The following is a 14259-nucleotide window of genomic DNA, read 5'->3' as shown; positions in this document are numbered from 1 at the left end:
AAAAGAAAATGCCTCTTTTCTCAAAGGCTACAAAGTTTTTCATTTAATCAGCCTGCTCTGGAAAGGAAGAAAAATTTTAGCTACTAACTGTGAGTTTCTGGATCTTCCCTGCTAGAGAGGAGTGGAGGCCAACATGCTGGAAAAGAGAAGGCCTGAAGCGTATCCGTAGGTTAGATTTTTGTCGATCACAATGTTTCTAAAATGAGGGGGGGAGGGAGTTAAAAAAAAAAAAATCACATTAGTAAAACAAACACAAGGTTGCTGAGTTTTTACTGCAAGTACATGATGTTACATGAACCAAAAAGGCTCAACAAGAACCCAGCCCTATTTATCTAACTGTTCTTGTTTTCATTCCAGAAATCTACCAAGACCGCTGTGCAAATAAAATACTGTTCAAGGTTCCTGCACATAATCTGTTTATTCAGTCTTTCAGCAAGGGTGCTACTTGAGAAATGAAGGCCCAAAATCCAAAGTTTATTCCCCATTCTCTATGACTGCTCTCCAAGCAGTGGCCCTCTGCAGAGCCTCAATGGCAGTTACATGAATGAGTTTTATTTTAGGACTGTTACACAGAGAAACTAACTAGACTTTTGCTTTTCAGTCTACTGCATCCTACCCTGAGAACTGACTCTCTAAATTCTATTGAGATTAAAATCTTGGTAGAAATAAGGACTCTTTCAGGACATGCAGTAACCACAATACACAGTATGCTAGCCTCCAGCTCACCAAAACCAACTCATATACCACCATGAAAACATTTTAGAAGCTTTATAATAAAAACAAACTTACAGCATCTTTCTCAGGGTTGCACACTTTCACCCAGAGGATATGGTCCAGGAGCCAATCAATAGGTTTTTCCTTATAAAACATAAATATGAACTCTACAATAAGAGTGATATCTGGAGACTGGAACATTTTACCTGTGATGACATTAAGAATAACTGGAGTTATTTTAGATTGAAGATAACATTGTCTTTTGAAATCAGTGAGGCAATAAATGATAAGTTTGTGCCAAGAAGAGGAAATGTTAGCAATGAACAATTTGAAATCTCAGTGTTATTAAAAGCTCCATACCTTTCAGCTATGCAAAGCTAAATAAAAGAACTATTCAAGCAAGAACTCATATCCTGGTGATATCAAAATATTCAACATATATTATAACACAGTCTCCTTAAGAACAGAAATTGTCAGTCTGCAAAAACAGAAAGAAAAGTTTGTGTCTATCATTCTCTATGCCATGTGTAAGCTTCAAGCATGAGACATGGAACTGTTGCAAGTGTTACCTGTCCAGTCACACGATTTCAGCTTTTACAGGTACAAAAAGCAGAGATGGAACACCTACCACTACCTCTAGATCCTTCTGTGTAGAAAATCAAAGGGAAAGAAGGAAGCTACTAGAACATCACCAGAGACAATGCAACTTAAAAAAAAGAGACATCACACAGCACCAGCCAGAGTTTTTTCTGAAATGCACAGGCCATCAGCAAACTCACACTGACCACACTCAAAGCAGTCAGCTGCCGAGTAGAAAGTCTAAGCTCCTCCAAGAAACAAAAACTGCACAACTTCTTCACCAAGTGCTGCCATGACTCTGGGGCTTCCAAGACAGCATACTTCTTGGTCAAGTAGAGATGGGCTTCTGGGTGGCACTGCGCTACAGGATTCTTGGGAACCCTGCAAACTGTGCGGCTTAAAGAAGGCCTTGACAAAAGATGGAAACTTACTGTTGATAAAGAAAATCTATTTACTATCAACAAGAGCAACTATTTATGTGGTTGTGGAATACACTTCACTGCCAGTACAGGTGTCTGAAGAGAAAGGTAGCCAGTACACTGGGATATGTTGTTAAACTCAATGCAGCACTTAAGAAAGGTGCCTTGTATGAAGACACTGCTACCAGAAGCAACACATAACTGGGAATGGGCAGTGCAAGCCTGAAGACAGACTGACAACAAGTGCTTGGTACCAGGGGCTAAGTGCCAACTAAAATCCCAAAGACAGTTCCAGATTTGAGGACAGATTCAGAAAACATCAGGTTCGCGGATCGAGTCTACCTCTACTTTGCTAGGCTACAATGGAGGAAGCAAGGGAGAAAGACATTACGTGACAATGAATCTCTGAAGAGAACATCAGCCGAACTGATTCAGTTTTGCAGATGGTGCTGAGATGTGGGCAGTGCTGACTTAAGACAGCCATGGGCTCTTGGGGGTACGTGTGCATTAATGGATCAGAGTCCAACAGAAGCTTTTCTCCAATGTAAGTGCTCTGTCTGTCTACATTTGGGACTTCTGTATGACACACAAACATACAGCAATGAGGCATGTGAAATGTTTTTTTTTTTTCCACTTGTAATCTATGAGGCCTTCATATGCTTTTTAAATAGGAAGTTCCACAAGTGGTAGAGGTCCTAGTACTTTCTCCTCCTTTTAGGAAGAACAGCTGGAGAAGACATTAAGAACAGGTTGCCCCCTGAGGTGGCAAAAACACTTCCCACACTCATCAGAAAATGGGACTTGGTTCTGTCCTGGTTTCAGCTGGGATGAAGTTAATTTTCTTCCTAGTAGCTGGTATAATGCTGTGTTTTGGATTTAGGTTAAGAATAATGTTGATAACACACTGATGTTTTTAGTTGTTACTAGTAGTATTTATACTAAGCCAAGGACTTTTCAGCTTCTCATGCCCTGCCAGAAAGTAGCCTGGAGGGCACAAGAAGATGGGAGGGGATGCAGCCAGAACAGCCAACCTAAACTGGCCAAAGGGATATTCCATACCATAGGACATCAAGTTTATTTACTAAACTGGGGGGAAAGCTGGCCGGCAACCGCTGCTTAGGAACTGGCTGGGCATTGGTTGGCACATGGTGGGCAGCTGCATTGTGCATCACTTGCTTTCTATATTCTGGTTATTTTATCATTAGAATTTTTTTCCTTTTCTGTCCCATTAAAATGTTTTGGTTTTTTTCTCAACCTGTGAGTTTTCTCACTTTTAGTCTTCTGATTTTCTTCTCCAACCCACTGGGGAGGGGGGTGGGGAGTGAGTGAGAGGCTGAGTGGTGCTTAGTTGCTGGCTGAGGTTAAACCACAACAGGTTCTCATCTACAAAAGGACAAAATTCTTTGGAAAGGCCACTAAGGAGCTGTATAGGCTAGTTTGGATGACAAACAAGTGGGGAAAAATGTTTTGTATGAAGCTTAAAAACCAGCAGCAGTGTAGCAGTCTACTTGAGCATGTGGCTGAGTGAAAATGAAGAAATGCTGCAAGCAGTCTAGCTTATTTAGACATGAAGGAGGATGTTCGCATTTATATAAACAGAAGAAAGGATATACCTAAAGTATCACCCTGAACCAGTACTACACAAAAGGTAAAAAGTTATCTAGTCTTAAGTGATTGGGAACATGCATTTCCACTATGAATGTATATGTGGACTGTCAGTCAGAGCCAGACATTCAATTACTTTTGTTTCTTTTGAGGCTCACCAATGTCTGTAATTCATAGAAGATTATCACAAAGCAGCATTAACAAACCCCCAAGGAGCTGGGATTTCAAATCCCTGTTGTAACAAGGATGGAAAATTTCTCTACTGAAACAGGTGACTGAGCCTGGCTCATTATACAGTATCACAGAGTAGATACAGTTGATAGCTTACACATATCAGCAACAAGGATATTTTTAAGGGAAAGCATCAATGTTGCAAGGGTCCTGTTATGTGTTCTTTGACACTGCCAGGTATCAGACCCTTACATACAGAGATTCACTTTGAGAATGCCAGGATCTCGAATTGCAAGATCCTTTATTTTTCTCAAAACGAAGATGCATGCTTAGGGATCGATCACCTAAAGGACCTTGTCTTTTCCAGAGAATGGGTCTGATGTGATCTCATTGCCTTATGATTTGTATGAAATTGGATAAAAACATAGTCAATGAAATAATACTTATTTTGGAATTCTGAGTTGAGTTTGGAGGGGTCTTGGTGAGGCTACATCATGCTGCAGTGCAATAAATACAGAAGCATCTGACAAAAGTCCAAATTATTTCATCTGCTGGAATGATGTTACATTCATAAAGCAGACCATTCACACAGTGGCATGGGGCAGTAAATCTGGTAAGGCATTAACTGACCTGACATTGCTAAATCAAAGTTGTCCCTTACAGAAACCTTTCATTTGGCTGTTTATAAAGCAAACACATTAACATTACTTGTATGTGCTTGTTGCAATGGGGTCCTCAAACACCTATCTCCACTTGAAAATACTCTGTAATGAAAATTTGAAGCTCCCACTAAGCAAGGGACAACTCCTAAGCTTTCTTCTTTGAAGACATAAGAATTATGTTATGATTTTTTATTTGTATATTGTTACTATTTACACACTATATTGTCATATTGTTTAACATTATTTGTGGAAGTAAATATTTTAAAATAGGTAGGAAACAATCACATGATCTGTACAATGTTGTGTAAAATATTCATGCAGAGTAACAGCTCTTTCAGCTTGTCACACTTCCAGCTAAATGGGCTCCCAATTTTCTGGTGATTCATCTCTGCCTACTGTTTTCAATAGCATAGGGCAAGAGAAGAGAAAAATATGAGAAACCCTAATCAAACACAAACTGAAAAATGGAACTAATGATGTTTCTGGGATGTTTATGGGACTGAAACCATCATATCTAGATCACACCTGCTTCCATAGGAAGTGGACCTTTCCATTCATGTCTGTGATGCACAATACCATGCAACTCGGAAGACAAAAACATCCCCACATTATTCCTCCAGTCTCAACAGAAGCAGACTGGCTGAAGAGACACAGCTCATCCTCTTCCAGGAGATACACAGTCATGCTGCTCTGGAATCCTTTTGTTCTTCTACCCAAGGACAGAGCAACAGAACCACGTATTTTCCTTTGACTAGCTCATCTTCTGAAGAGCACAAGGATTAGTCTTCACTTGTCATCTATGGTGAAAAGACACTCACAGACCATATCACATAAACCCTGAATGTTAAGGTACAGGATCCCTACCTACAATTAAATAAGTAGAGAACGAGACTGAAGGTTAAAAGTAGGAATTTGCTCTTTTCCCTAATTTAGGTTATCCTAATTTTACCTAAAATAGAAACAGGATATCAACAAACAAATTATTTCCTTTTTTATGGCAAACTTGTCTAGGCCTAGACTGGCATACAACTGTCAACCACCCCTGACTCCAGGAATAATCTGGTTAACATGGTGGCATCCTAGGACACACCAGGAAAACAAAACAAAACATCCCTGGTACATCCAACTGCAACTAGTCAGAATATGTTAGGTAAGCATCACCTGCACTAAGCTTCAGACCCAACTGGCCTCTCTACATTACACTGCCCAGCACTGTGGAAGGGTTCAACATCACAGGGAAATCCTTCTGACTTTAATTTGTAATGATCACTGGAGCAAAAGATGGAACAGGCAACACCCTGCTCCTAAGACAAGCCCTCATAACCCTTCAGTAACCAAGGACAGACATCCACACACTACTTGCTGAAACACTGTCACCACCTTCCACATCCAGCCTGGCAGAGCTCTGTCCCAGCTCCTTGCCCTTTGGTATAACACAGCATCCCTCATCTGTCATTTCTGCCTCAGGACACCACCAGCACAGCACAGCAGTACTGCCATGGATCACTGTCCCCCTTTGCTACCCCACAACACCCTCCCTACACCAGCTCAAAACCCATCCTCTGCAGTGAGCCCCGGGTGAAACTGGTGTTCAGAACTCTGGACCCCTGACTACCGGCAGCTACTCCTTGTGATGGGAAGCAGCCCAGTACAACTACTCCACAGATCCGACACCCCAGCCCTTCTGAATCCAAGCCAGCCAAGCCCTTATCCAGCCCCTCCTGAGTAAGGGTAGCAGCAAAAGCCTGGCTTCCCTAAAAGCCCAAGAACAAGCAGCAGCATTTGCCAAGGTCTTGCACTCCTGTGGCCTCCCATGCTGCTGCAGGCGACCAAAGTGTTGTGATCCATGGAGCCACTGAGAAGCCATCCAAATCCAGCCTACAAATTGCCTACTGCCCATCCTATTCACAGTCAAAATTATCAAGCCAGAGACCTAAGCAAAAGCTGCCATCAACACACACTGCTTCAAACCAAAGATAATGTGAAAGGATTGAAGCAGTGGCTCATTTTGCACTGTGTTCAGGCACTTGGTACAATGCATGAGAACAGACACAAATCCAGGAGACGGCTGACAAAATTTCAGAGCTTTCAGATTCTGGGTGCATACAACCCTTGGAAAGAAACTTCAAAATCCCAAAGAATTAAGACTCAAAGGTAAAGTCTTGCTCCATAAATCCCTAGAGATTAAATGTAGAAGACTTTCTCCATATTATCTCTCTATATTGATAGAAGTGAGAGTCAGGACTGAAAACAAATGACTATATATATTGTGGAACATTTTCTGCTATTTATTGTGCCCTGCCAAGACTTCTATCTGATTTTCAGTCCATTTAAATGCTACACTTAGTGAACTGTTGTGATCCTCTTGGTATTTTGTTGGCAAGAACAAGACACACAAAATGAAAAAATTTGTTTTCTACAGTTCTCTGAACTGCAAATATCTAAATAATTCATTTTCATTCTCCCACGTAAGCATCCATGTAACCAGTCCAACAGCAGTTTTATACCTGCAAGCACATATTGTAACTATAGTTGAAGTCTTTCAGTGCTTTCCTTGTTAATGACATGCAAATTACTGGCGCTAAACCTCTTAGAAGTTATTTAAATCTCAAATATTTGACTTGATCTACTCTTCCCCAAACTTCAACTGTGTGGACAGCTTCAGCAAAACCGTAATCAGAACAACTTAAAATAATTAGAACAACAGGCCTTAAAACATCAGGGCACAGTATGATTCAGAGGAACTGTATAAGACAACCAAAAGGCTGATGTCAGGCCGCTCCACTCTAAGTTTGTAACAGCTGGCATTACAGCTACAGTGTAGAGTAATGCAGAACCCCTGGAAAACACTTCAGCTCACAGGGAACTGGAAGACAAATCAATATTGCTCATAAAAAGCTAGTAGGACTTTCCTATGTTGTGTCAGGGACTGCAGTGTAAACCAGAATCCAGAAAAGCAAAAGATGCAGCTCCTTCCACAAAGCTTCTTAGGGAAACAGCATACATCTCACCCATTATTTATTAGATACTTGACAGCACTTAAGACTATGCTTTCAGTATTAAAAAAAAACAAAGGAAGCAACTTCTGCTCTGTGGCAGAGGTGACATAATTCTATAATCCTGCTGTCAGCCTAAACAGCTACATTTGCCACTTCCTCAGGTAGTACTTGCATAAATTAGGTTTTCAGTTCAGAAACACACTATGACAAAAAACATTTTTACCTAGCGAACTTGCAAGCTGATCAAGGCTTCCAATATCTTACAGCAAATCAGCCACACCTCTCTTCTTTAGAGATTATTTCTAAATCGGTAGCATCTAGGCAATTTAGCGCTCCACTTTCTCTCTTAAGACATCTACACATAAAACTCATCCCCAGTTACAAACAACTACTTTTGCTCTTCTGCCTAGTTATCCACATTACCAAATTACCATAGTATCAGTCTGCATCAAGATCCATAAAGGGATAGCAGAGATGAGGCAAATCTACATTACTTGCATAAAATTTCTATGCAATATATGGTTATAGCACACCAATGTGTCTCAAAGCCAGAAGTTTCAGTCACTTTCATGAATACTAATTTTTCTCTCAAAACTTAAAAGCAGGATAAGTAGCTGAATTGGGAGGAAAAAACCTAATTTAATTTTCTAGGTAGAAAAGCAACATTAAGACGTACAGCCATAGCTAAATGCATCTGAAATTCTACTGATATCATCTAATTAAAAGGAGGCAAGCAAATACAAGGAATAAAGAACAGGGATGCAAGCAGCAGGAGATAACAACTAAATTTAACTACAACTATTTTCAGTGCCTACACTGAAAACAGTATACAAACAGTATAGAAAAACAACTTTAAAATATTTTTAAACAGTTAAGCATGTGATTAAGCCAAACCTCGGTATTAACAACTATCTACCTACCCCTTCTGCCTTAGACACTGCTCTCTATAGCAGCACCGAGAACAGAAAGTGGTGTGAAATACACAGTAAGTGATCCAAAATACACCTGCATGGGATAGACAGTGCATGTCCTAAACTTGTAAGTTGGTTTTACACTCATTTTGACATGTCAGTCTTACAAAACTGCATTTTTTAAGCAAGTACACCCTGCTGCTAAATCAAGCAATTGTTGAATGAATGTAAATTACTTCTATAGCCCAGGAACTTCATACCAAATTTACATCTAAAGTGTAATCAGGACTGGAGCTAAAACTCAAATTATGGACTTAGTTGAGCTTAAACTGTTCAAAAGTAGAAACTAAGTCTAATCAGATGCTGGTATTCAACCAGTCTCTGCAGCCACAGAAACACAAGAGAGCTGCAAGAGGCTCTAACAGAAAAGGCAAGTCCATTTAGGGCAAAAGCTCCAGTAAACTATATAAACACTTGTTTCTCCATGATAGGCAGCTCCATTTCCAGTTTCTCCCTTCTACTTCTTGAGGCCACAAAACCAGTCCTGTAACTATTTCAGTAACAGCACATCTCTGTTGGTAGCCCAAGGCAACCAAGCAGATCCATTATGTGGTGGCCCAGCTAGATACAGAGACCTCCCTCTGACGATTTCCTCACCTCCTCTCCATTGTTTCTGTAGGGTAGACTGACAGGCAAATGTACCAAGTACCATTTTGTACCCTAACATAGTATGTTTAGGAGGTAACTACCGTTGTCTCTTCTACTCGGTCAATCTCTGAGACTCAAACTAATGCCTCAGCAGCACACCTGAGAGGCTGAGCTGGAAACAGGATAGTATTTGCCATTCACACAATGCCAACATTCTCTGTGCTACCATCATGGGTCATTGAGCTACAAATGAAGCCGTTCTCCGGAAAGTAGATCCAAAGTAAAAACAAGAGAACAAGGATTTCCAAGAGAATGACATAACTCAGGACTGCACATAATCTGTTACATGTAGGATTTTGTTTCTGTTCTGAGCTCAGCTTACAATCTTTGCATTGGAATCATTTGTGTTGACTACACACAGTCTGACTTAGCTTTTGATTTTTTTCCTCGCATATCTCTGGCTTAGCACTTTTAAACAGATCATGACACATCACTGCATTATTGAAATAACCTTCTGATTTGTAAAATCCCTTCAAAATTTCTCTTTCATTGCTCTTCTGTTTAGCTCCTCTCAATAAAAACACATCAGTCTAAGAGCAAAGAACCATAAAGTAAATTCAACAGCACCCTGACAGTCAATCCACAACAGCCTGAGATGCTGCATTAGCTTCTCTCACTGTTGTTCACTGCAGACAGCAGAGATTCTAACTACACCTAAGAAGGATCAGACTGTCATAACTTCTTGACGGAGTAAAATGGTGGATACAGAACAGGTTTTGCAATGAAGAGAAACTTGTGTCTGCTGATTCTTGGAAGTTTTGGCACAAACACCAATAACGTTTTAGGTAGAGTTAGTTTTCATGCTTTTATCTTTTACTTCAGTCAGTTTTGTGGTTTAATGACATTTTTGTTTTAATGGCAGCTAAATTAAAAAAAAGTCATTCCTTTCAGTTTGACTGTTAGTATTTTTATAAATTAATTAACTTTTGGTTATAAAAATGCCCTCTTTTCCAACAGTTTGAGTTTGCCTCAGTCATAAAAGTGTATGAAACAACAGGGGAAAAAAACCACCACTCCACAAGTTAAACCAGAGTTCCTAGAAGAGCTAATGAATTCCTACTTCTTGGTCTATTGCCAGTACAAAGAAGATAGCTTTGAAGTCAGATCACTATTAATTCACAGCGTCTGGGATGAATGTGCTCTTTCGAATTACTAAAGTGAGCATTTTCTTACCAATGAAACCCAGCTGAGAAAATTCTAGAATCATCCAATCTTCAGAAGCGAGCTGAAGTGCAAAATTTTTTATTGTGCTGAAATAATTCTGCTTGACAACGATGTCATCTTCAAGCTAGAGGAAGGTAGCAGTGATATCAACATAAATAATAAAAAAAGCACCACCTTTTACAATAGGAAAAAGTACAACTAAGAAATACTGATTTGTAGTATCTTGCCATAGCCATGTATTTCTAACACAAGCGCTGCTATAAAATCCAGACACTATAGCCAAGAATAACTATTGTAGGGGTCACAGTCTGTCTATTTGAGGAGAATTAACACAGAATCTTTCTGTAATAAGAATCTACAAATGTCTCTCAGTTTATTACTTCATTGCTTTTCTAGCTTCTCTCTTCAGAGAGTAATCATCCATGAAATACTGTTAGACTAAATGACATCATCAGTAGAACAAGCAGAATATTTGTATTATTTGTATGCAAATGTGACTGTCTTTACTGACACACCTAACAGCATTAAAAGAGCTTCTTGTCTCAGAGGAGAAATTTAGAGACATGTTGTCTACAGAGGTGGAATTAATTTCACCTGGCTTTAGCTGTCCAACAGAAGGACAGGTGCATAGTCCAAACCAATCACCTAGTTGGGCAGCAGAACCACCAAGATGGGGTGCTACAATCCCTTTAATTCATATCAAGTGCAGGCCACTGTTCTAAGGATCCTGCTTCTCCTGTCCTTTCTCCCAGTGCATTCATGGACTCCCCCTTGTGCTGACACCAATATTTGTGCGGCTGCCTAGTTTCAAAAGGACTATCTCATGTCACTGGCTGTGCAGCTTCCAGCAGAATGGAGTCTCCAACAGATGTCAGAGAGCTGTCATAGTTTTGTTAAAACCCGAGTGGGGCTTTATACCCAAAGGACACAGTCCAAAAATCTATAAATAAGGATCATAAGTGCAGTTACTCACTAAATCTGCAATACCTGTAGGTAAGGCTTCTACTTCAAAGCAGCAAGACACAACAGGAATAATTCTGAGCTAAATTAATGAATTGTTTAACTCAGTTCTTAAAAACCTCTTTAAAAAAGAAAAGAGAACAAGGCTAGCAACACATTGAAAATATATCTATACACACAGTCGTATTAAAATGACACTGCACCTGCCTTCAAAAGAAAGTAAAAATGGATTTTAGTTCAATATTCAATCAAAACTATGCTGATGTTTTTTGCCTAGGTGACTCATTTGGGGGACAAGGAAAAAACAGTAGTTAAGCTGTCTGCATTCCTTCACATTTTTCACTAAGCATCTTAAGATAAAATAAGTCACGTAGGACAAATTATTTTCTACTTCAGAAGCAGTGTCCTCCACAAATCACTTCCTCATATACTACAACCTCCAGGTCCTTCCGATGTGTACAACAGCCTAATTTCTAGAGACTCATTTGAAAACTTTCCTCAAAACAAAGAAGAGATATTTACCTGAATGTAATAAACCCCCTTTTTCTGGGCATACATCATAAGAAAACAATAATCCAAGTTCTGTTTTGTTCTCCATCTGAAATTAAATTAAAAGCTTAAGGATCATGAAAAAAAGTTATTTCAATACAGCCTGGGAATGCAAAGTGAATCACACTACGAAGAATGATGCATATTAGTGAAATGTTAGGACAGCTGCTTTTGGCATTGCTCCCTCAAGATATCCTCTGTCTGAAAAAAAGGAACAAAGCCTTCACCTTATGCTTTAATACAGATATAAAACTGGTTTAACTTGAATCTGATTTTGTGAAAACTACCTGACATTCACTAAAAACACGTGCATTTTAAATGGTAATTCAGTAGGCATTACTGGGTTTTACACTGTATTTTAGGAATAAAAAACAGTAAACAAAGAAAAAAGAGTATCAAGTCTCAGTTCTCCCAAAATTTAACATTAAATGAATTCAACCAAGCATAGCATTAGGCTCTGATAATGCACAGAACAGCACACAGATAGGAATGAGATGGATTCACAGAGCACTTTTAGCGTCTCCATACTTTCAAGAACTACAGTAAGAAAACATTTCAAGAATTCACATCCCACTTGCCATTTCATAAACAGAGTGTGGGTGTGGGAGAAGATGGGAAAAGATCTGAGGAAATAAACTAACCTCACTCTCTCTTTTGAGTCTCCAAAAGTCTCTTTCAAGTTTGTTAAGTCAGGATAGTAAGTTGCAGGAGGGGCTATTACTTCCACCAAGCCAGAATTGATCTCTGTAGAAAACCTGTCAATAGAAAAAGTCACACGAGATTCTGTAGACCTTCTGCTTGCTTTGTGTCCGTACTGTTACTGTGTCTGGTTACAACAATGACTTATTCAAACAAGGCATGTAAAATAAAAGTAGTATAAAAAAAAGTATTGTTCTCCTTAGCATCTTTTTCAAAGCAGATAGCCTCTTGCCCAACAATCAGAATTCTAATTAGAGTCTAAACACTTACTTTGGCTTTTTTTCAGAACCTAGTGATTTTTTTCTATAGTACTCCCATTTATTGTTTTACAATTTAACTGACTGAATCACTGCCCCTTAATCTGTCATCTATTACTTTTTTGTTTGAAAGTCCAAACTCTCAAGAAACAAAAACGCACAATCTCTTATTTCCAGAACACTTTTTATAACTTATCACAATCTGATTTAGGGGAAAAAGAAAAAGCAAACCACCAATAAGTTAAGAAATCCCCCCTTAAAATTACAACTTACTCTTTTTCCAGGCTTGCAACAACAGTGTTAACATAATCAAGATCAGTCTGGAAAAAACAAGCACAAAAAACAAACAGAATACTTAACAGTTTGGATCTACATTTTAAAAGAACCCAGTAAAATAAACACTGGAGGTAGCTGTACTTAAAAATCAATTTCAGTGTATAAGACATTTGAGTAATATAGGAACATACCACAAATGTAACTATGTCTTAGGTCTAATGGGAGAAGAAACAAATTCTTTTTGTAAACAGAGGGGAATAATATCTGTCTCATATCTGCACTTTAACAGACAGCTCTAATCTAACTGTTGGATTTTCTTGCAACCTCTCATGCTCTTAATGACAAAATGATTACTGAGCATTCATGTAGGAAGAACTTATTATTGTTATATTATAGTAATAATATAGATTAAATACTAGCAAGGAAAGCTTCTGGAAAACAGTGTACTGAACACACACTCTTCTTTCAAAAATACATCTCCTAAACTCTGCATTTAAAGCATGGATGCCCCAAACACAGGCAGCAATGAACATGCTGTTTTCCTGACTAGTACTGCTTTTTTTGCATCAGAGACTAAACTTGAAGCACTATCAATCCTATCAATCACCTGGTTCTTAAAGATGCACAGATTCTAAAAATTACTTGTTGGTTAAAATACAAATCGTGACATTCTAGAAAAGTCTGTATCATCTAACTTGTCAGAACTGGCAAATTATTCAACCTATTTACCTGGTTGTATACATACATTCCAGGAAAAGAGTTTCTGAACTCATAAATGTGACTGAAAACCCTAGTCTTTGTTATACTCACTAATCTAATAATTTGACACACTATTTATCAATTTTCAAAAGAAAATTTACAGTCCATAAATCAACCCAGATTCTGGTGGCTCATGAGGATTCTGGAGGAACAGCTGCCTTTGAAATGCTGGAAAGAAAGGAACAGTTCATACTTTTCCTGATGCATTTGTAATGCAGGTTATCATTAAAGTATTATACACACAGAGAATAAATCCCTCTCAAGCATTTCTACAGAACCACTAATCTTGTTTGATAAAAGTGCTTACCCTTTGATCTTAAAACCCACCATTCATATTTTTAAAGATTTATTTGTATAAGATCCAGCATAATGCCATGATGCACTCTTTTTCAAAAAGGACAACTGTGGGTTTCTTCCAAAAGCAGGTTCTGAATACTACAAGAACATGTCAGTAGAAATCATCTGTCACAAACTTTTCACACGTGTTTTCTTCATAAGTGCTATGTCTAGTGCTGGACAGAAGTTCTAATAAGCAGATAAGGCATTCACAATTTAAAACTCATGCTACAGTGTGTTCCACACAAGGGAGACTCACAAGTCCATATGGACCTTGATATATCACTAAGTCACAGTCCATGCAGACATGGATTGTTCACACACATTCCTGCAACAGAGTTTAAGACGTAACTTTTTCTGCTGTGTGTAACAGTTGCAAATCAGTGACCTAGTGACTACCTAAAAATAATTCTAATATATCCATCTTCAAATGAAACATTTTTTCTTTTCTTAAACCTTTTAAATATTAAAAATACAGAAATTGGTTTTTA

At 38.7% G+C, this 14259-nt stretch overlaps 1 protein-coding gene and 1 long non-coding RNA gene across 7 annotated transcripts in view; one reads left to right on the top strand and one right to left on the bottom strand.

Annotated features, from left to right (window-relative positions):
- Positions 1–14259, top strand: part of LOC308059664 — a 253715-nt gene that overhangs the window by 15713 nt on the left and 223743 nt on the right. The gene's annotated exons all lie outside the window — the stretch shown is intronic.
- MGAT4A (alpha-1,3-mannosyl-glycoprotein 4-beta-N-acetylglucosaminyltransferase A) overlaps positions 1–14259 on the bottom strand; it is an 83096-nt gene that overhangs the window by 20820 nt on the left and 48017 nt on the right. For all 6 annotated transcript variants that reach the window (XM_080377319.1, XM_080377321.1, XM_080377320.1 and 3 more), the window contains 6 exons: positions 12671–12717; positions 12083–12196; positions 11415–11490; positions 9942–10056; positions 790–920; positions 89–196 (listed from right to left, as the gene is read on the bottom strand). In XM_080377319.1, the coding sequence (XP_080233445.1) occupies positions 89–196; positions 790–920; positions 9942–10056; positions 11415–11490; positions 12083–12196; positions 12671–12717 (591 nt within the window). The remainder of the gene's footprint in view (positions 1–88; positions 197–789; positions 921–9941; positions 10057–11414; positions 11491–12082; positions 12197–12670; positions 12718–14259) is intronic.

The sequence above is a fragment of the Falco punctatus genome, assembly GCF_963210335.1.
Source record: "Falco punctatus genome assembly, chromosome: 2".
NCBI lineage: Eukaryota > Metazoa > Chordata > Aves > Falconiformes > Falconidae > Falco > Falco punctatus.
Note: the sequence above shows the minus strand (reverse complement) of the source record. Positions and strands in the feature narration are given on the sequence as shown.